Here is a 20,078-nt window from a genome sequence, read left to right on the forward strand (position 1 = left end):
GATTTCAAATAAAATCATATTCTGAGGTTCCAGGTGGGGAGATCGGAGGGGACCCTCTTCAACCCAGCACAACACAAATTCGGCGTTTTTCTTGGTCCTTTTTTTTCTCACCCGAAGGGGCGTAGGGTCTGGATCTTCACGGCCGGTATAGGGATGTCAAGGATGTAATCCTGTCTCAGGGAGCTGGCAGTTCTGTTAGGAAAAGAACATGTGCCCCTGTGACTACAGGACAAAGCAGTGTGGCATCAAGGATGTGCGTTCGCCCGCTTTCGGCAGGGATGATGGACCGGAGAAGGTTTGGCCGAGAAGGTGGCAGTGGGCAGCCTCAGCGGTGGATCAGTGATGGGAGATTTCAGGGGGGGACACCCTGGTTCAGCAGCCTGGGAACAGCAGGCTGCAGTGCGGGAAGGTTCGGGTGCATTCTGGGAATGATGAGAGTCTAGCGTGATGAGCAAGGCGGCGTGGACAGAGCCAGACCGACCTGAGCTGAAATCACAGCTCGCTCCCTCCCTCGCTGGCTGGCTGTGTGGCCTCCACACCCCGTGTGTGGGGACTGCATCCAGTCACACGTGCTGGAATCCCTGCCGGGCTGGAGCCTCGCCTTGGAAGGAAGCCCCGAGAAGGAGCAGTTAGCAACCCCATCTTCTTCCTTCTGTCCAGGTACTCAAGCCAGAAATCCGAACACGGTCCTGGCTACCTCCCTGGCTTTGACCTATGTTCAGACAAGGTCTCTTCTACTTCCTAACAGTCACTCACCTCCCTCCCGACGGCCATGTCCCTGCTTCAGGGCTCCATCACCTCTCACCTGGGGTGCAGCCTCCTCCTTGACCTCCCCGCCTCTGCTTTCCCTCTGCTCCCATCCATTTTCCAGCACCCCAGCCCGAGCGGTCTTCCTCTGGGGCAGGTCTGATCACACTCTTCGTGCAGGCCCCTCCTGTGGCTTCTGGTGTCTTCGGGGTCAAGTTCAACCCTAAGGCCGGACCTTCAAGACCCTCGACTTTCTCCCCCTTCTTATCATGTCATGCCCTCCAGCTTCTCATCCCGTCCTGACTCACAGGTCTCTCTTATGTTTAATTGCACGCAGGGATGGTTCTCTCTGCCTGCAACTGTCCTCTTTCACTGTCCTAGTTAAGGCTGCTCCAACAGTACCGTATACTGAGCCGCATAAACAGCACAGATTTCTTCCTCACAGTTCTGGAGGCTGGACGTCTGAGATCAGGTTGGGTTCTGGTGAGAGCCTTCTTCTGGGTTTGCAGACAGCTGCCTTCTTGCTGTGTCTCCCTATGGCAGAGAAAGTGAGCGCCAGCTTGAGGAAGGGAGGGAGGGACAGGCTCTCTGGGGTCTCTTCTTACAAGGGCACTAATCCCATCACGGAGGCCCCACCCTCCCGACCTCATCTAGACCTAATCATCTCCCAAAGGCCCCACCGCCTAATACCATCACATGGGGGTCAGGGCCTCAGCACACACACTTGGTGATGGCAGTGGCAAGAGGTGGGGGGGGCGGGGCATGGACATTCAGTCCATAACACTCTCCCACTCCTCCCTTTACTTAGCCACCTTCTGTTCCTCTTGAAATTTCACTTTGGATGTTACTTCTTCCAGGAAGCCCTCCCTAATTCCCACCTCCCCCCTGTGCGCACGTGCATGCACATACACACACACACACACGAAGACTGGACTAGGTGGGGCCCTGTGTGTTTCCAAAGCATCATACTGACCCGTCCTCACTTTGGGAGGGAATTTTTGTTTCCTTTGCAGGTGACCTGTTCCAGAAAGCCGTCCCCTAACCTTAGTGCTGTTTGCAACCCTTTCAGGACCACCCGGCCCCAAAGGTGATCAGGGGGATGAAGGGAAGGAAGGCGAGCCTGGAATCCCTGGATTACCTGGACTTCGAGGTAATGAGGAGGCCCCTGGGAGGGACCTGGATGTACCAGGAAGGGAAGGGGCCCCCAGTCTGTCCCTGACCCTACTTTCTCATCGGGGTCAGTGAGGCTTCCGGGAAAGTGCTCAATCTGCTCAGCTGCAAAAGCCCTGCCCTGTTAAGAGACCCAGAGGCTGTTGGTGTGACAAGAGGGTGGAGCAGGTGCTTTTGCATAGAAGGTACCAAGAGCTGAAGAAAGAGGGTGCACGTGAGGCTCACGGCTCCCTGAAGTCACTTCCCACGCCAGGAGTCAGGGTCCCTGTGACCAGGGCATCAGAAGGAGTTGGGGGTGTTCCACGATCCAGACCAACTTGTCAAGTACGCTGTGCCCCTAAGTGTGTCCTGAATCCCCAACACCTGACTCCCCAGCACCTGCTGAACCCGCCCCTGTCGGTAGATCCCTGCCCCTCTCCTGACCTCTCCATCCTGCTGCGCACACTAGTGACAGCCCGGAAGGGCCGGTGGCTGGCGGGGAGGGTCCTTTTGGGCCTCCTGGAAACAGCATGTTCCCCTTAGACTTCTTGTCTCGGAAGTTCCCGTTCCATTACTTTGTCAAGTGTTGCACCCCAGTCTGTCCATTCTTGAGCCTTTGCTGTGAGCACCAAGCTCTAGCAGCGTATTCCTGTAATCTTCTAGGTGATGTAAGGAGGGGGAGGTATATGGGGGGAAAGAGGTCTGCTTATTTATGTCAGGAGTTATACCTCCAAACCATCCCCTTCCTAAATAAGGAGGCTGCAAACAGGAGACAGGGTAGAGGATGGTGGAGGCAGAGCCCACGGCCTGGCCTCCACTCCCAGCCTCCCCCTCTCAGTGGAGCTCTCTAAACACAGAGTTAAGTGTTCCCAGAGGCTCCCAGAGCTGTGGAACCTCTTCTTCTGCCTTAGTTTGTGACAGGCTGGGGGGGTCCCTGGGCGTATCCTGCAGGAGATTCAGAATTCCGTGGCCGCAGGGCTGCTGGGCTCCAGGAACGTTGTGTTAGGAGGGAAAACAAAGAAATGAAGCCCCTCTATGAGGTCCTGCCACCCTTGTGGGCCGCCCCCCAGCCTCTTCCAGCCTTTTGACGTTTTCTGCAGAGGAATTATAACTGGGAGACAGATTTCTCCATGTTATGGAAAAAGGCCAAAGAAAACAGCTAACACTCAAAGCTGGAAAGAACAATTCATTAGTTAACGAGAGTGCCCTGCTTTGCAGAGATAACTGCCGGCTTAGGTCAGGCCCTGGGGTCAAGGCCCTCTCCGAGGTGAAAGCATTTGTTGACTCTGGGTCTCGCTGGCCAGGCCCCAGGCCTCGTGGCCAGGAGCCCAGGGACCTGACCACCAGCAGCCTGTCTGCCCCGTTTGCTGAGCTTGCTGACTCCCTCCATCCTCTTTGGCCTCCCATCCCCTGCTCTACACTTTCCGTGTTTACAACGAGAAAGGGACTTTTCGTTTTTTTTTTTTTTTTTTTTTTTTTTTTTTGCCCAGGATGGGGAGAAATTTCATCTTCCTTCTATTCTAAGTACCAGTGAGTCCTTTTCCTCCAGCATGAGATGAAGCCAACCAACCAGGGCTGGGATCCTGCCTTCAACCCTCTCTGCTGTATGACCCTGGGCAGGTTACTTAACCTCTCTGGGCCTTCATTGCCTCATTTGTAACACAGGTGACATAGTATCTCAGCTTAAGGTGAGGCTTAAATAAGATACTAGTGAAAAGCATCCAGAACAGTGCCTGGCACATAAAAAAGGCTCAAAAAATTTCTGCAAAGAGGTAAAGAGATATCTCCCAAATGATTCTGGAATGTTCACCATCACCCACCATAGGACTGGACCCTTCCGGGGGAGGGGTTCAGCCTCATGGATGAAAGGTCCTGGCAGGGAAGCTTTGTGCTGACCTTTTGGACACTATTTTTGCAGCATTTTTCATCGAGAAGAATCAGGAAGCAGAGGCAAGAGAAGGATGCATGGTTGAGGCCCGTTGCTGAGCCAGATGATGGCCTCTGTGGGCCCTTTCAGTTCGAAGTCCGAGGCTTCACAGCTGGTCTCTTGTCCCCCAGGTCTGCCAGGGGAGAGAGGGACCCCAGGACTGCCTGGCCCCAAGGGCGATGACGGGAAGCTGGGAGCCACGGGACCCATGGGCCTGCGCGGGTTCAAAGGTAACAACGGACCTCGGTGTGCCCTCGCCCACCACTCGCCCTTGCACACCAACGTGGGTGCTGGAGTGTGGACCGGTTTCAAATCCTGGCTCTGCCACTGACCAGCTGGGGGACCCTGAGCAAGTCACTTCATCTCGTTAAACATCAGTTTCCTTATCCCCAAACCGGAAGTCCTCATAAGATCTTGATTCACAGGGTGGTCAGAGGAAGTAAAAGGGATGTCTGTGCATGAAAACGCCGTAAACTCTCAAGTGCTGCTGAAATGCAGCAAGGGAGTGTTTCTCCTGGTGGCAGCTTGGTGTCAGCACCAGGGGAGGCCAAGCCAGGACGGCATCCCGGGCCCGCCACCTACCCTCCGGTATGGCCAGAGCAGTCGCAGTTGGTCGTATTCTTTTTATTCCCCAAATATTTAAAACTTTAATCAGTTCTCAGATTTCCATTGCCAATAGTGCTTCTTCTAATTTCTTCCTCCTTCCCTTTAAGAGCCACCTTGTTCACATCCAGGGGCGCCCACTGTAGAGTCAGGCCCCGCCTTTGCACGTTCACATCCAGGGCGTCTAGACCTCCCAGCACTACTGCAGAAGAAGAAGAGGAAGTCTGACGCTCTTTCCCCAGGCCCTGTCTTCTCCCTTGCTAAAATGAAAACTAAGAAAAAAAGCACTGCTGATCATTCCCACCTCACATCTAAGATGACCTCTGACTCTTGGATCACTGGGAACTTTTATTCTGCTTTCTGATTGGTAATTAATCAGGCTGAGGTTTTCCTTCCTTTTGTGATCTACATTTAAAAAAATTGATTTTAAAACACATCGAAAAAGCAACACATGCTCATTGAAAGCGATTTAACAATACAGAAGCATATAAAGTATAAAGTAAACATGAGTGCCCCCCCTCCGTCACCCCGCCTCTGTCTCTTAAGCTCTTACTCTTCAGAATAACTACTGTAAACACTTTGGAGCATATCCTGCCAGACCTTTTTCTATGCACATCCCTATTACATACATGGTTGCCTTCGTTTTTTTTTTTCCCCCAAAACTCTGATCACACTAGGCGTCCTTCCCTAGAACTTGCTGGCTTGCCTTTTCACAAGAGGATATGCTGTAAGCTTTTGATTTTCAGATATCTTTCTGGAGGTACTCGAAGAGAAATTCTCTGGTCCTTTTAATGTTCCCTTGAGTGGTGTCAGGACCTTCCTACTTCTTTGTAGAGCGAGATGCTAGCTGGGGAAAGAGCTCTGTTCTTTTAACCATATCCTGGGAAGGAAATTCCACAATTCCTTGGAAACTCTCCCTCATTTTCATAGCCTCCTCCCCCTGGTAAATCTGCCTGATTATAGCTGGAGACCCTCCCTCCCTCCTTTTCGCCCTTTGTGCTTATTAGAGCAACCTTGGACTTGGACTTCTAAAACTTTGGCTATGTAATAGGAATGTCTGTGCTTTGTCTTCTTCCTGCTGAATACCACGTGCCCCTTTAGTCTATGTGTGCTGCCCCTCTGTGCTTTAATTAAGAGGGAATGAAATTTCTCAGCTTGGTACCCGCCTACCCTCCCTCCAAGGGTGAGCAGAATAGGCAGCATCATTGGCTCAAGCTCTTACCCTTCCTGCCACGCAAGCCCTCCAGTGCTGTGGGCTCCAGCTGGAGGATTTCACTGGTCTTGGGTGAACAAGGCTCCTGCAGATAAGACTTTATTCACAATTAGGATTTATTTCCTTTTCCAATGCCAGTTTTCCTCTTCTGTTTCAGGTGACCGAGGCCCAAAAGGAGAGAAAGGAGAGAAAGGAGACAGAGCTGGGGATGCCAGTAAGGAAATTCTGTTGGGGTCATGGGGTTCTGTGTCTGCACAGGTGTGGCTGGTGCCCAGGCAGCCACCAGTCAGGGTCTGGAGTTTTGGGGTCTAGAATTTTGGAGCCTGGAGGCTGGAGCCACTGGCCAGGGCTCCGGTGTCAAAGGAACTCCCTACCTGCTCCAGGGCTTTGCTGGTCCAGCAAGAGATAATTATACCCAGGGGCACAGACCTCATTTCCAGATGTGCTGTAAGCCCAGTGGTTGTACAGGAGGGCCTGGAGGCAGACTGCCTGGGCTCCCTTCCGGCTGCCTCACTATGTAACGTGTGCCTCAGTTTTCTCATCCATAGCACGGGGATAAGAAGTGTTCTTAACCTCATAGAGTCCTTGTGAGAATTAAATGAGTCACTCCATGTAACAGATGGTTAGGATACAGGGTTAGGATCGGACACATGGTTAGGACTCAGTTAATTATTACCATCCCGTGTATGCATCAATTTAGACAGACTTTATAAAGTCATTGGAAATACTCGCTAACATTCTTACTGACCTCCTTAAGATATGTGACCTCCCTGGGTAGTTACCTGGGGAAAGGCGTAGAGGCAAAGCAGAATCCTGTTTCTTTTCCTCCTCTGCCACTGACGGAGCAGTGAGGCTGGAGATCTCACTATTTGGCCGACCACCAAGTCTCATGATGGGCGTCTTTCTGACGAGGGTCCTTCCTGAGACGCTGACGAGAGAAGCCAGCTGACCTTGTTTGCCCCTCTTTCCTAGGGTTTTTATTTCCCACCTCCCCCACCAAAGGGCTACACATAGAACCTTGGAGATATTGCCAGAGAAGAGTGAGCCTCCTGGCCAAGTTTCAGTAAATAAAATCTCCTAGCCAAGTTTCAGGGGGAAAAAAAAAAAAATCCTGGCACCAGCATCCAGTGTTGGTTGGGCTCCGAAGTGCTGCTGTCTGGGTGAGGGCTCAACTGGTTCGCCCTCTCCTAGGGCATCTGGGCTCTGGCATCAGCTCTCTCGGAAGCCTGGGCCTGGGAAAGGGGACACTGCAGATGCACATTTTGGACCCAGTTTGAGGGTTTCCCTAAGACTGATCTTCGGTTTCAGTGGATCCTTAAAATGCCGTTTCCATCCCAGCCATGCAGGATCAGAAGGAGACCTTGCTCTTGAATAGCGCTCTGCCCCAGGGTCCTTGAAACGTTACCTTCTGCTTAACTCCTGCTTCCTCTGCCCTTTCCTTTCCCAGGGCAGTGATTAAGGATCAAACAGGAAACACGTCTGTGACGACACTTTGTCACTCTAAAGTGATGGATGTACCCGCGGATGAGGTGTGCCTGTGTCCACCTCGGTCTCCACATGCCCTTACCTTAGATGTACTGTCATCCACAAAGCAATTTATGTGCTTTGCAGTCTTTCTAGAGTTATCTCGAGTCCCTTTCAAGCACAGCCAGGGGCTTAACTGGGAGTGTCCCAGCTAGATGAGGTCTGTTGGACCCTGCAGGAGCCAAACAAAAATTTTGAAGGCAGAGGATGGGAGTCTAGATCTGATCCAGAACATCTGTGTCAGATCTGAATCACACTTATCTAAGGGCTGGGCACCGTGCTTTGTCTCTGGAAGGCTGCCTTCTCCTGCTCTTTGTTGACTGGCTTCTGATGGGATGCCGCCAAGGTAGCTGGGAAGGACCGTGGCATCTAGCTGTGCGACATAAATAACTTCTGATGGGGGTGGCAGGAAGGGAAGAACTGTGGAAAGATGACCTTTGAGAGGGAGATCAGAAACGCTGCCCAGAGACCAAGCCGTGCTGGTCAGGACTCTTGGGCAGCTGTTTTTCAGCTGACTTGAGAGGATGGGGTGGGCTGTGCTAGCCGAGCCTGGGAGAGGTGGTGGTCACCAGGCACTGAGCATCCCAAGGATGCTTTATCACTGTTTACCTTGCCTCTGGAGCCCAGCTGGTTGGGTCTGCACTGGGACTGGGCTCTGAGGCTGGGAGCACAGTATGGGGGGTGGGGAGAGCTCCCCCTGGCATGGGTGGGGAGCTCTGAGGAAGGGGATCTAATCCACTTGGCCCTGGAGTCTACTGACTGCTCTGCAGGAGGCTGATGTCAGCCCTGGAGGGCCCCTCCTCGGGGACTGACATGTTCTTTCCTGCCCTGAGAGGCTGTACCTGGAGCCCAGAGCTCAGGTACCAGCCCCCTGACAAGACCCAGAAATGTCTGCATCAGTGATGGAGCTAGAAAATGAGGTGGCTCGGCAGGAACAGCCCCACAGACAGGCAGCCTTACACAGCGTGCGAGGAACGAGGCAGACATCCCCGGATGGCAGGAGCACCAGACTGGACAGCCAGCTGGCCACCTCCCCTTCTCAGAGGCCCAGAGTGGGGAACAGCGACTCCCAGGACAGAGGTAGAGGCTGAACCAGAAACCCAGGCCTCGGACTTCCCTGGAATGAGAGCTCAGGTCTCTGGTCTTGAAGAGTAGGGTGGGGCTCATTAAACCCCTCAGTGATGCGCTCACCTGGAGATGCAGGTGTCGGGCCTGAGGCTGAACTGGGGCCACTGAAGCAATGCGGGGCTGAGACCCGGGCCTTCCCACGGCCTCCGCCCCCTGGCCTGCCTCTGACCACGCCAAACCCACACTGTATTCAGACTCCTGGTTAGGTTTCCAAGAAGCTCCAGTCCCAGAGGCATTAACTGGATCTCTGGGACTGGGGTTCTGAGGAGGGAAGCAGGAATCAACTTTCAGAAAAGTGCGGAAATTCTGACAAACCCTGAGTGTCCGCTTCTGGGGGGTTCTGAGTCATCCTGGGGGCCCAGGGCAGCCCCACCGTGAGATCCACTGGGAAGAAGGAGTTCTCAGCACCAGGGCTCCACCCTCCTTCAAAAAGGGATGCTGTGGACGAGAAAGCCTCCTCTGGAACCAGCTTGTTCATGAGCCCTGGGACCTTTACCAAACACCTCTCACTTTTAGCAGCAAAAACCTAAAGTTCCAGCAGGTGGGGATGTTACTACATTAAAGAGATTGATGAGAGAAACACAGACACTCTGGTCAGAACGGGAAATGAGGGGGTTTCCTTTGAGGAGAGTATTACAGAAAAGACTTCTCAGGACCCATGCTTTAAGTCAATATTAAAATTCTTTATGAGAACAAGATCTTGCAATTGTTTGCCCATGTTTTGGTCTGGAGTCATAGAATTTTCAAGTTGGATGGTGTTTTTCACCAATTCTTCCCCTGACTCCCGAGCCCACTCCCACCCATTCACTGAACAGAGCTGGAGAGGGTTCCCACAGTGCCCCAGCGAGGTCATGGCCAAGTTGGGTCTAGAATACAGAGATCCAGATTTCTGCTTGATGAGAGGTAAAGGGTTTTTTTGTTGTTTCAGGCAAGAGTGAGATCAGTCATTCTGTTAGATGTTTGGCTTTTGAGAGTTTGGCCAGGAAAGGAAAAAAAAAAAGTTATCTATATACATCTCAAGACAGAAGGACATTTGTTTTACCCTCATATATGGTCCATTGGCAAGAAAAATAAATAGTACTTTAGCAGCTAGGGAGTGGGTAAAGGATCCAGTTTTGTGTGAGCCCCACCACATGAATTTAAAGCAGGATATAAATTCAGATGGTTTAAAAATGCTTCCTCAATTTGGTTTCACATGGAAAAAAAAATATGCAGAATGACCCAGGGGTAAATTCCAAGCCAGTGTTTGCTGACAACTATCAATAGCATCTCAGAAAACTTGAAAAATGTTTAACACCTTGTGTGTGTTTTCAGTATTTCAGGAAGTAGGTTGGTGGGGGGAGGCTGGAAGTGGGGACCAGTGGGCTCCCCAGCGTGCAGTATAAGCTCAGAATAAAGTATTAGGATGGTGGTTTCTAGACAGTGTTTTCCTTTACTGCTGAGATGTCTCCATCTCTGTTTTAGAATAAGGAATGCAAAGACAGTACGTAGGAGTCTGTGAGTTCCCTTCCCTCATCCCGCAGCTGGCTGTGCCGGGTGACCCGGGGAACCTGTGTGAGATAGTGTGGCACCAGAAGGTAACATTTCTTTCTGGCCTGAGAGACAGAGCTACTAGAATTATATTTGTTTATTAACTTCACTGCATATACATCCTCAATTCTGGATACAACTGTCATACCCCAGCAACAATATGATTTAAAAGTAAACCACACTTCCAAGAAAAAGTAGCCACTCATGCAACATGGCTAACCAACTTGCACCTGGAGGTACAGAGTTTCCATGCGCGACAGTTCCCTTAATTCTTCAGTCCTACTCCGGAGACATAATTACATCGATGGCAGAGAGGTGCAGAGGCTGAGGGCAGAGGCTAAGGAACCTGCCCGGAGCCACCCAAGTTCCCACGGGGCAGGGCTAGGACTCAAGTCAGGTCTGGAGCCCAACTTCTGCTGCCATCTTGGATTATTTTTTTTATTCTTTTAAAAAAATTTTTGTTTGTTTTTGTGGGGGAGGTAATTAGGTTTATTTATTCTTGGAGGAGGTCCTGGGGATTGAACCCAGGACTTCCTGCATGCTAAGCACACACTCTACCACTTGAGCTATTCCATCCCCCATACCTTTTGTTCTTATTCTCCCTGGCCTTTGACAGCCTAGGGTCCTCCTCGTGGGCTTCTGTCTATTCTTAGTGGGTTTCATATGATCTGCTCATTTCTCCCTTAGCAATGCTCACTTTTTTCCCTAAATTTACTTTAATTGAAGTATACTTGATATAAAACATTATGTAAGTTACAGTGGGCCACAAAATGAGTCACAATTTTTAGAGGTTATACTCCATTTACAGTTATCCCAAAATATTGGCTAGATTCCCTGTCCTGTACAGTCCATCCCTGTGGCCTACTTAATACCTCACTGTACCTCTCAATCCCCTCCCCCTGAATTGCCCCTCCCCCTGAATTGCCCCTCCCCCCTTTCCTTTCCCCAATGGCAACCACTAGTTTGTTCTCTGTATCTGTGAGTCTGCTTCTTTTTTGTTATACTCACTAGTTGGTTGTACTTTTTAGATGCTCAGTTACTTTTAAGCTACTCTTCCCCATCTCAGAGTTTGCTGGTAAATACACCAAGCCTTGGCTGCCTCCCCTGCTTCGGTGGCTCTGAGATGGACCGGACTCAAGTTTTCACACCAAAGTCGGGTGGTTCTGCCTCTGCCAGCGAAGCCCTCCCCACTCGCTGGCTTCTTGCATCCTTCGTGCTTGTGTGATTGAGTTCGGTCTATGCCTTCGTCCGTCACTTCTCTTTGTCCTTACACAGTGAGTGCCTGACAGCTGCAAACATCCCGGGATGGGTGGAGAGGAGAAGTGATTTTCAAATGTTTCCTCTGTTTATATCCAGTGACTGAAAATACATAAGGACACACACCTAGCTCAGAAAAATGGTTCTGCAGCAAACACGGTTTCCAGTGCTGGCTGCAGCAGAGCAGGAGACACCAGAGAGAGAGACATGAGTGCAAGCAGGTGGGAAGTGAGGATCATTGGGAGCCAGATGAAAACTGAGCAGGACGGCAAAGGCCAGAAGCCTGCGGATCAGAAAACAGGCTTGCCCAGCATGGAGCTGGCTTTGGGAGGGAGCAGAGGCGAGACTGAGTGAGGAAAGACAGATGTGTGGAAGGAAGGAGACGTATAGGAAGAAAGCATTGTAATTCACTTATTTAGTGAACGTTTACTGAGCCTTTGCTGTCGACCAGGCGCTGGCTGAGGGCTGGGGAACCCAGGTGAGTAGGGCCTGGCCTCACCTGGAGGAGCTCACAGGCTGGCCGGTAAGAAGGACATGTAACAATCACGGGAGAGTGTCTTGAGTAGATGTACGTACAAAGGGGGTCACTCGATGAGGTGTCTTTGACCCGAGTCTTGAAGTCTTGAAGGGCAAGTTGGTGTCCCACAGGTGCATGGAGGAGGTGAAGGTATTCCAGGTAAAAAGAACTGTGCATGAAACAGCAGAACACTGTCTGATAAACCCAAATCGTTTGGCACAGCAAAGGTTTGGGATGCAGGAAGCAAAAAATAAGACCAGCGAGGTATTCAGGGATCAATGGTCAGGAGTTCAGGCTTGATTTCTGGGCACCGGGCAGCCCAGTCGGGCTGTAAGCAGGGGCTGACCTGGCAGCAGTGAGAGGTGGCTGACCAGGGGGAGACCAGACTAGAGCCAGGACCAAGGCCATGACAACGGCACCCCAGCCGTCGCCAGTGGCCCTCCGCACCTCTGCTGGTGCCGGCACCCGGCAGACGGGCCCTTCCTGCCACGGAAAGGTCGCTGTTCCGGGTCCATGTTTCTCTGCCGCTCCTGCTCCTGCTCCTGCTCTTGGTTGAGCTGCTTCCCTTGTAGAAAGTCCTGTTTTTCAGAAACACATTTCCTGAGAAGATGAACCACACGCCCCCGGGAGCAGCTGAGGCCGTGGAGCTGCAGTCCTGAGATCCGAGTCCCCTTCTGACCTGGCTGTGTGGCCCTGAGGCCACTGGCTGGGCCCCGCCCGGTGCAGTTTCCTCTTTTCTCTCCTGTTCCGCGCAGAGGATGGGACCTGGCCTTGTCGGCCTTCTGCTTTGCCAAGAGCCCATCTTAAGCCTTCCAAAAACAAATCCAGTGATTTTCCTGAAAGCTTCCTAGTGACCCCTTCCAGGAGAGCTTCAAATTGCTCCCTGCAGAAAGCAGCTCAGTTCCGATTAATCTGAGCCACCTTTGGTTTGATGGCTTCATGTAGATCCGAGAAAGCCTGAAAAAACACAAGACCTGGCTTCTCAAAGGAGAAGTGGTGGGGGGAGATGAAATGGGGGTGTGTGGTGAGGTCCGGGGGCTGCCTAAGAGTCAGGAACGGCTGAGATAGCCACTGACATTCCCGGCTTATAAAAGGGAGAGGAAGAGCTGCAGCCTGGGCCCTAGAGATGTGCAGCCCTCTTGAGGGAACCTGAGGTCTTGAAGAGAAGCAGAGAGGTGCTGGGAGGTCATTAACAGGCCCGCTAATATCTGTATCCTAGATACAGAGATGCTCAGTGAAAGCAGGAACCAGCTGAGGGCCACAGCGGAGGGCTAGGTGGAGAAAAATTAACATTTTCTACAAAAATGATGCCTTGGAATCACTAAAGTATTAAAGTTTTGGTGTTTGATGTGGGTTTTGTATGAATAAGTTTCTAAATTGAGACGTACATTAAAATCAGGAATGGTTAAACTGTTTATTGAGAAAGCAATTCAACAAACTCAGGAATTGTTCTTCATCCCCGTGACCCTGCACTCACTCATCTTAGGTTGGGAGGAAAAGCCTGCTGCAGGCACTAGATTAAATCCTGGAGGTCCCCGCTGAGTCTTTCTGATGTAACTTTATCAGCATTAGCTGCCACTGCATTAACTTCATGCCTCCACTCCCCCTCGTGTCCTTTGACCATGGAAAATCCCCCGGGGGTGTGCTTGGAACCCGTTAGCTAGATGGACTTACTTGCCTTAGCGCTGGGTTTCAGCCCCTCTTCTAAAGAGTGCTGTTGTGGAATTCTGGTGGAAGGAAGAGGGAGACAAAGCCTGTGGACATCCTGGGAGGTCCTGTGGATGCCGCCGGGGGTGGGGGAGGTCACGGCTGGCTTCCTTACTGACTCAAAGTCTGGGCGAGTCCCTTGCCTCTGTGCCTCTGTCCCCACCATGGTCCTTGAGGCTTATATTGAGTTCAGTACTGTTTATTGAGAACAGACCACCCCAGTACCTGAGTGCCTCCTATTTCAGAAGAACTCTTTAAGGTACATGTTATTATCCCATTTGACAGATGAGGACATTATTCTGAGCAGTTAAATCATGTGCCCAAGGTCAGAGAGCTGGAAAGTGGTAAATCTCTATGCAGGAATCCTAGGTCCTGTCTTTCAGGATTTATAATATGTTGGTGGGGAAGCATCCCAGCCTGGGGTCTCAGACCTTGAACTTGAAAGAGAGCAGAACCGAGAGAGGAAACAGGGCAGGGCGGGGACAGAGTGAACGAAGGCAGAAAGTGTGAAAGAGACTTCTTAGGAAAGGCCACTAGTCCCGGGCAGGAGCCCTGGAGGGAAAGGCGACAGTCCACGAGCCTTTAGAGGGAGGCCTATAAACATTAGCGCGTCCCCACAGCTATAGGTGTGGCAAGATCAGAGTTCAGCATCAGAGCCTTTCTCCCGGCTGCCCTGCATTTCTTTCTAGTCCTAATGGCTGACTGACTCGCACCGACTGCTCACCGCCCTTTGAGAGGCCCAGGAGCAAAAGTAAGGCCAAGGACTCACCGCTCCACCTGGGCTGCCCAGTAAATTCCCACAAATCCAGCTCTGAGCAGAGCCCCTGGGTGTTGGCGACATCCTCCTACTGCGATGGGGTAAGCCCCTGCTGCAGGACTGGGCAGGGGAAGTGCTTCATTTATTATTCCATCAGACACATTTTCATTGAACATCTGCTCGGAGCCAGGCGGTCGTGACTAGGGCATTAGAGAAGCAAAATCATCCAAGACAAACTCCCAGCTTCCAAAGACTATGCAGTAGAGCTGGGGAGACCGATGGGTGAGACAACAGTTAAAAAGAAATCCAGCATGAAAAGTGCAGTGACAATGAGAGATACTTCTGCTATTTCTTCTGCCCAGTTAAGTCCCGGGTATCTCCATGTGACCCCCAATCAGAGACACAGTTCAGTGGCTGGTGGGGCTGTGGGGCTGGAGACCCAGCTGTGACTCTGCTGTGGCCACTGCATCTCGTGACCTTGAGAAAGTCACTTTCCTTCTCTGAGTCTCAGCTTCCTCATCTGTGAAATGGGTATCTTACGCCCACCCTGGAGGAGGACTGCAAAGATCAAATGAGATCGTCTAACAAAAGTGCTTTGAAGCAGCATAAATCACTTTATTTAGAGTAGATTACCATTAGGAAGTAGCATTTGATAAAGTGCACCCACAGGCCAGACCACATTTCATTTTAAAAGTGATGCCCTCCGGCAGAGCCCGACCAGAAATTCCTTAGGCTTGTGGGATGGCTCCCGTCCTTCCCATATGGACCACATTTCCCGTGGATGTCGGGGAAGACAGCAGTGCCCTGTCTAGGCGGGCACAGAGCCCTCGTGATGCAGGCCAGCTGGGGGCACGGGGAGTTCTTTCTTCACAGGAGAAGAAAAGTTCAGCTTCCTTAATGGGCAGCTGGTCCAGATTATCCCTGGGGCTCGACTCTGCAGCTGCAGAGAATCAGAGCCTGTTTTCCCAGCCCCATGTGTTTATTTCTGTTCCCCACAACCTCCTTTCTTTCAACTTGTTTTGCTTTGGCAGGGCCCGGAAGGCAGGATAAACACACCTAAAGGAGCTGTGAGGCTCCGGGATGACACTCCTCGCTTCTCCTGAAAAGCAAACTTTCCTGGGCTCTCCAGCCCTTCTGGTGCACAGCCAAGCAGGTTCTGGGGGATTTCGGGGCCACTTCTGTTCCTAGAAGCCTTCATCCATCCATTCATTTATTCACTCATTGACTCACTCGTTCATTCAGTACCGTTTATTGATGGCGACATGCCAGGCCTCTGCCTGCGACTGGGACCCACAAGGGTGCTGAAAGCCTGTCGCTCCCACGGAGCTTAGAGTGGTGCGTGCATGCAGATGCGGCAGAGGGAGCGGTGCTGTGCTCTCTCTCATCTGTGGGGAGCCTACACGGGGGCCACAGGTCAGGGAGACCCTCGAAGAGGAGGTGACAGTGTGCTCACCCCCCAGGCCCCGGCTGCGGTTCAGTTGTGCAGCCCCGGGTGGATCCCAGATCCGCCCTCTCCAACAGTGCTTTTAGCCCTGGCTGCGCGTTTACATCACCTGCGAACTCCTCAAAAATACGCCCCTCTTCCCCACTGGCGGATTTTAGAGCACCCCAGGTCATTCTTACATGCCACCCAGGGCCAGGAACTGCTGCTTTAAGTCTCAGGCGCTTTCTCCTAAACACATGAATTTCTGCAGACTCAGAGGGCTGCTGGGAGGCAGATGAAAGGTGCTTCACGTATAAGGAGGGCTGTTATTAAATATCTGTCTTAAGTGATCACTCCGCCCGTTGGCTCTGTGGTTCTGAAAATGAAAGGCCTTTTCTCTTCTCCCCGGCTCCACCTCGGAGCAGCTGTGTGACCCTAGGCAAGTGATTTGACTTCTCTGGGCCCGTTTCTTCCTCTGTGAAGTGAGAGTCCTAATGACTAAGTCCTGGAGCTCTTGTGAAGAGTGGAGGAGAAACTGTGGGCTTGGAGCCCTCTGCATGGGGCCTGATGGGTTGTGGGGACTGAGTGCACATTGATTCGTCTCCCTCCCCATCCATCCTTGACTTGCAAGCTCTCTCAGGTGGCATCCTGAACCTGCCTCTGTTGTAGCTGGGTTTGGGACAGCTCTGAGCCAGGGGTGGACAGGCCCCCCAGGCAGTGGGTATTTCTAAGGCTATCCCAGCCCTGGAAGCCGGTTCTGAGGTGGTTAAGCTGTCCTTCCAGACCCACTGCGGGGCCGAATAATGCAGCGGCTCCCTGGGTTGGGCTCCGACAAGACGCTGGAGAAAGAGAAAGATATTCCACATCTCGGTGCCCAATTATAAATGCAAAACCTAAAGCAAATAGTGTAAAATAAGGTAGGAAGTAGCTGGATGAGAAAATGCTGGAGCTGTCTAGAGATGCCAGCGCCCTGTGAACGAAACCAGATGCCGGTTCTTAAATCCTGGGATGGGTTCCCAAGAGATACTGTCAAGTTCCCTTCCACTCCCAGAGGCAGAATGAGTGGCTGTCAGATACAGAGTGGGGAGGATTCCTGTATTTGAAGTGGGAGAGGGAGGGTTCAAGGCCAACGTCCAGAGCCCCTTCCAGCTCTGGGGCTCAGACTTCAGTGCCAGGGGACTCTGGGGTAGACCCAGCCTGCTTTATCTGGGACCTTGCTTTTCCTACAGATATATTTACAAAGCAAAGAGAGCAAAGATATTTGTTTTGAGAAAAGAATCCCCACTTATTAGAATTGTAAGATGTGCACGCAGAGCCCCAGAGTGGCCTTAGCCGTAGCGCCGCATTCCTGGACCATTCTGGAGCTGCCTTGCCTAATGAGTTAGTGAGCAGAAACTTGCTGACAGCAGGAGCCAGTCTTCTGCCAACGCCCCTGTCCCCCTCCCCTAATATGCTAAGAAATTAGGAACTGTGCCCTGAGGAGAGCAGAGGAGGTTAGGGGAAGAGTCATCCAACTGGAGGAGGGCTGAGCCCCGCTTGCTCCTGCTCCCTGGGCAGCAGCCTTGCTGTGCCCGGGAAGTAGAATCACCCTGGACATCACTGAATACTGTCACTTCTCTCAAAAGCTAAGGCTGGTTTATCCCTCCCTGACTGGAAACAGCAACATGTTCATTTTCAAATACAAACTCGGCAGTAGCCGTGCTTCGTGAAGTCAATCCTGCCATCTTCGTCCTCCTGTAAGACTTAAGAGAAGCCAAACTGTTTCTATGCATTTGGGGTAGAAGGTAACAGTTCAAGGGTTAAATTCATTGTTTTAAAAAATTTTTTTTTATTATTTATATTTTTATTGTTGTATAGTCAGTTTACAATGTTGTGTCAATTTCTGGTGTACAGCACAATGCTCCAGTCATACAGGAACATACATATATTCGTTTTCATATTCTCTTTCACCACAAGTTACTACAAGATACTGAATGTAGTTCCCTGGGCTATAGTTATGAACTTGTAGTTTATCTGTTTTATATATAGTACTTAGTATCTGCAAATCTCAAACTCCCAATTTATCCCTTTCCACCTCTTTTCCTCGGTTACTATAAGTTTGTTTTCTGTCTGTGAGTCTGTTTCTATTTTGTAATAAGTTCATTTGTCTTTTTTTTTTTTAGATTCCACATATAAGTGATGATATATGGTATTTATCTTTCTTTTTTTGGCTAATTTCACTTAGAATGACATTCTCCAGGTCCATCCATGTTGCTGCAAATAGCATTATTTTATTATTTTTATGGCTGAGTAGTATTCCACTGTATAAATATACCATAGCTTCTTTATCCAGTCTTCTGTTGATGGACATTTAGGTTGTTTCCATGTCTTGGCTATTGTAAATAGTGCTGCTATGAACATTGGGGTGCATGTGTCTTTTTGAGTTAAGGCTTTTTTTTTAATAGGGGTGATGCCTGCGGCCCACAACTGAATGTGAGGAGTTTATTATAGATATCCTCAGAAAATGCAAAGTTCCGTAGTCCGGACACCATGCCTCGTTCTCCTCCCATCTGTGCCTCACCTGCAGCATCCTCATGGAGGGGCCAGGTTAGGCCTGGTGTGGACCTGGGGTCCTGCTGCAGAAGGGTGGATGATGGCCACATGGCTGGAGCCAGGAGAGGCCTGGGTAATGCGCAGGGTCAGCAGAGCAGGTCAGGGGATGAGGAGGTAGGTTCTATGGTCTGGGCCTGCAGCCAGGCAGAAAGCTCCAAGCAGGGATTAGAACCACTGATGCTCTGGAAAACTCGTTGGTGAAATGATTGAGCCCGTTGATCTGGGAGAGAGTGAGGAGGCTGCCCAGCTGGAAAGGGCCAGTCTCCCGCCCTGAGTTCCCTGCATCAGCTTCCTTCCCTGTGGTTACACAGCCAGACAGGAAGTGATGCTTCTGGTGTAGGCTCTGATTGAAGGGACTCTTCTCTGTCGGCTTCTCTAAAAAAAGGGAGAACCTCTGACCCCAAATCTGGGGCAGCAGGGATTAAAGAAGCAGAGGCCCGGTCCTAAGAACATCAGTGTCCCTTCCCGGGGCAGGTACGCAGAAAAGCTCTGCCCAAGACGTAGTGGGTGGGGCTTGGGGAGGGCTGTCAAGTCATGAAACGCTCCACTCTGCCCCCAGGTGTTCGATGGGGAGCAGCCACTGGTATTTGCCTTCACCTGGGGTCTCCCAGATGAGAGGTGGCCCACTGACAGTGCTCTTCCTTCAGAGAGCTGGGTGGGGACCAGGCTTGAGTTGCTACTGTCCTCTCCGTTTGCACATGAGGGGCACATGGCCAGATCGATTCCAGCCTGCAGGGAAGGGACCCCAGACTGAGAGAAAGAGTTTGATATTGTCTTCACCCAGGGGGCCCCTTTAAGACTCCAACTCAGATGTCCAAACGGGGAACGTGGTGAGGGGAGGGTGGGGGGGGTGAGGGGGCAGTGGTGTCTGCAGGGCTGCTGGTCCCCATTCTGCTCAGGAAGAATTTCCTGGGGCTCACTGAGGTGGGAGGCAAAGAAGGATGCAGAGACCTGTCAGTCAGGGGCCGCTGTTAAGGGAAGTCACGTGCAGCTGTGAAAACCTGAGGTCTTTTTGCCCGCCCCCCACCCCACCATCCCCTCCATCTCCTGGCCTAGGAGTACCTGGGTTTTGTACCATCAGATCCCTGCCTTCCATCTCCCTCTACAGTCATGTGCAGAGAGAGGCATCTGCTTAACCCCAAATAGCCCCACACACTCCTTGGGGACCACTCTGGGTGGACGTCTAAGGGATAAGCTCCCTGGACTTACAGGAAATGTAAGGAAAGGGGTGGGGGGTTGGGTTGGGGGTGGGGCGGGGTGGGGTGGGGGCAGGGGAAACCAGGCCGAGGCAGCCTCTCAGGCACCGCATCTGATTATGTGGGGCTGACACAGCTGTGGGGTGAGAGCGTTTCCCAGTGATGGCTGGTTGCTTGGTGGGAAAGCTTTGCTTGAGGGCAGACACTGCTGGGAAAAGGCAGAGTTTACACCCTCTGCCCACAGAAACCCAAACCTTCTTAGCAAGGCGGGCCGTCCTGCCTAGGCTGGAGAGCGGGTCAGCACTGCCGTCATCGAGTGATTTCCCAAGTGCATTCCAGAAGGTGGCATTATTATGGCTCAGCTTGGGAAAGTCCTGCCTACAGCTGCCCCTGAAGCTCTTTAGGCCAAAGGTGGCCAGAGATACTGTTCATGCGACAGCCCCTTGGACTGTCTGAGTCCCTGAATGGGGGCAGTTTGCATCAAAATCAGATCAAATCAGCCTACAGTTTATCCTGAGGGAAGTATCCACAGAGATGAGCTTTTGTTAGGGGGAAGAGAGAGGTGCAAAACTCATTGCTTAGTGCTGTGTTCCGTAAAATGGAGCTAGAACCAAATGTGCCTCATTTGGATCCTCTTGGGGCATGCAGCAGCTGCTGACCCCGTGGGCAGATGACCATGTTCTGCCTCCATTATGGGGAGAAGCCCTGAATCTGGGGATCTGGGAACAAGTGACAAGGAACAGGCTCCAGTGCTCCACGAGCCAACCCTGGGGTCTGGGTGTTGGGGGAGAGTTCTGGGAGCTATGAC

The 20,078-nt window shown here is 51.6% G+C and overlaps 1 protein-coding gene across 1 annotated transcript in view; it reads left to right on the forward strand.

The window, feature by feature from the left end:
- Positions 1 to 20,078, forward strand: part of SCARA5 (scavenger receptor class A member 5) — a 96,178-nt gene that overhangs the window by 60,703 nt on the left and 15,397 nt on the right. Inside the window, exons 5-7 of the mRNA XM_010967806.3 lie at positions 1,817 to 1,897; positions 3,955 to 4,053; positions 5,797 to 5,853. Of these exons, the coding sequence (XP_010966108.1) occupies positions 1,817 to 1,897; positions 3,955 to 4,053; positions 5,797 to 5,853 (237 nt within the window). The remainder of the gene's footprint in view (positions 1 to 1,816; positions 1,898 to 3,954; positions 4,054 to 5,796; positions 5,854 to 20,078) is intronic.

This window comes from Camelus bactrianus, chromosome 31, assembly GCF_048773025.1.
Source record: "Camelus bactrianus isolate YW-2024 breed Bactrian camel chromosome 31, ASM4877302v1, whole genome shotgun sequence".
Taxonomy (NCBI): Eukaryota; Metazoa; Chordata; class Mammalia; order Artiodactyla; family Camelidae; genus Camelus; species Camelus bactrianus.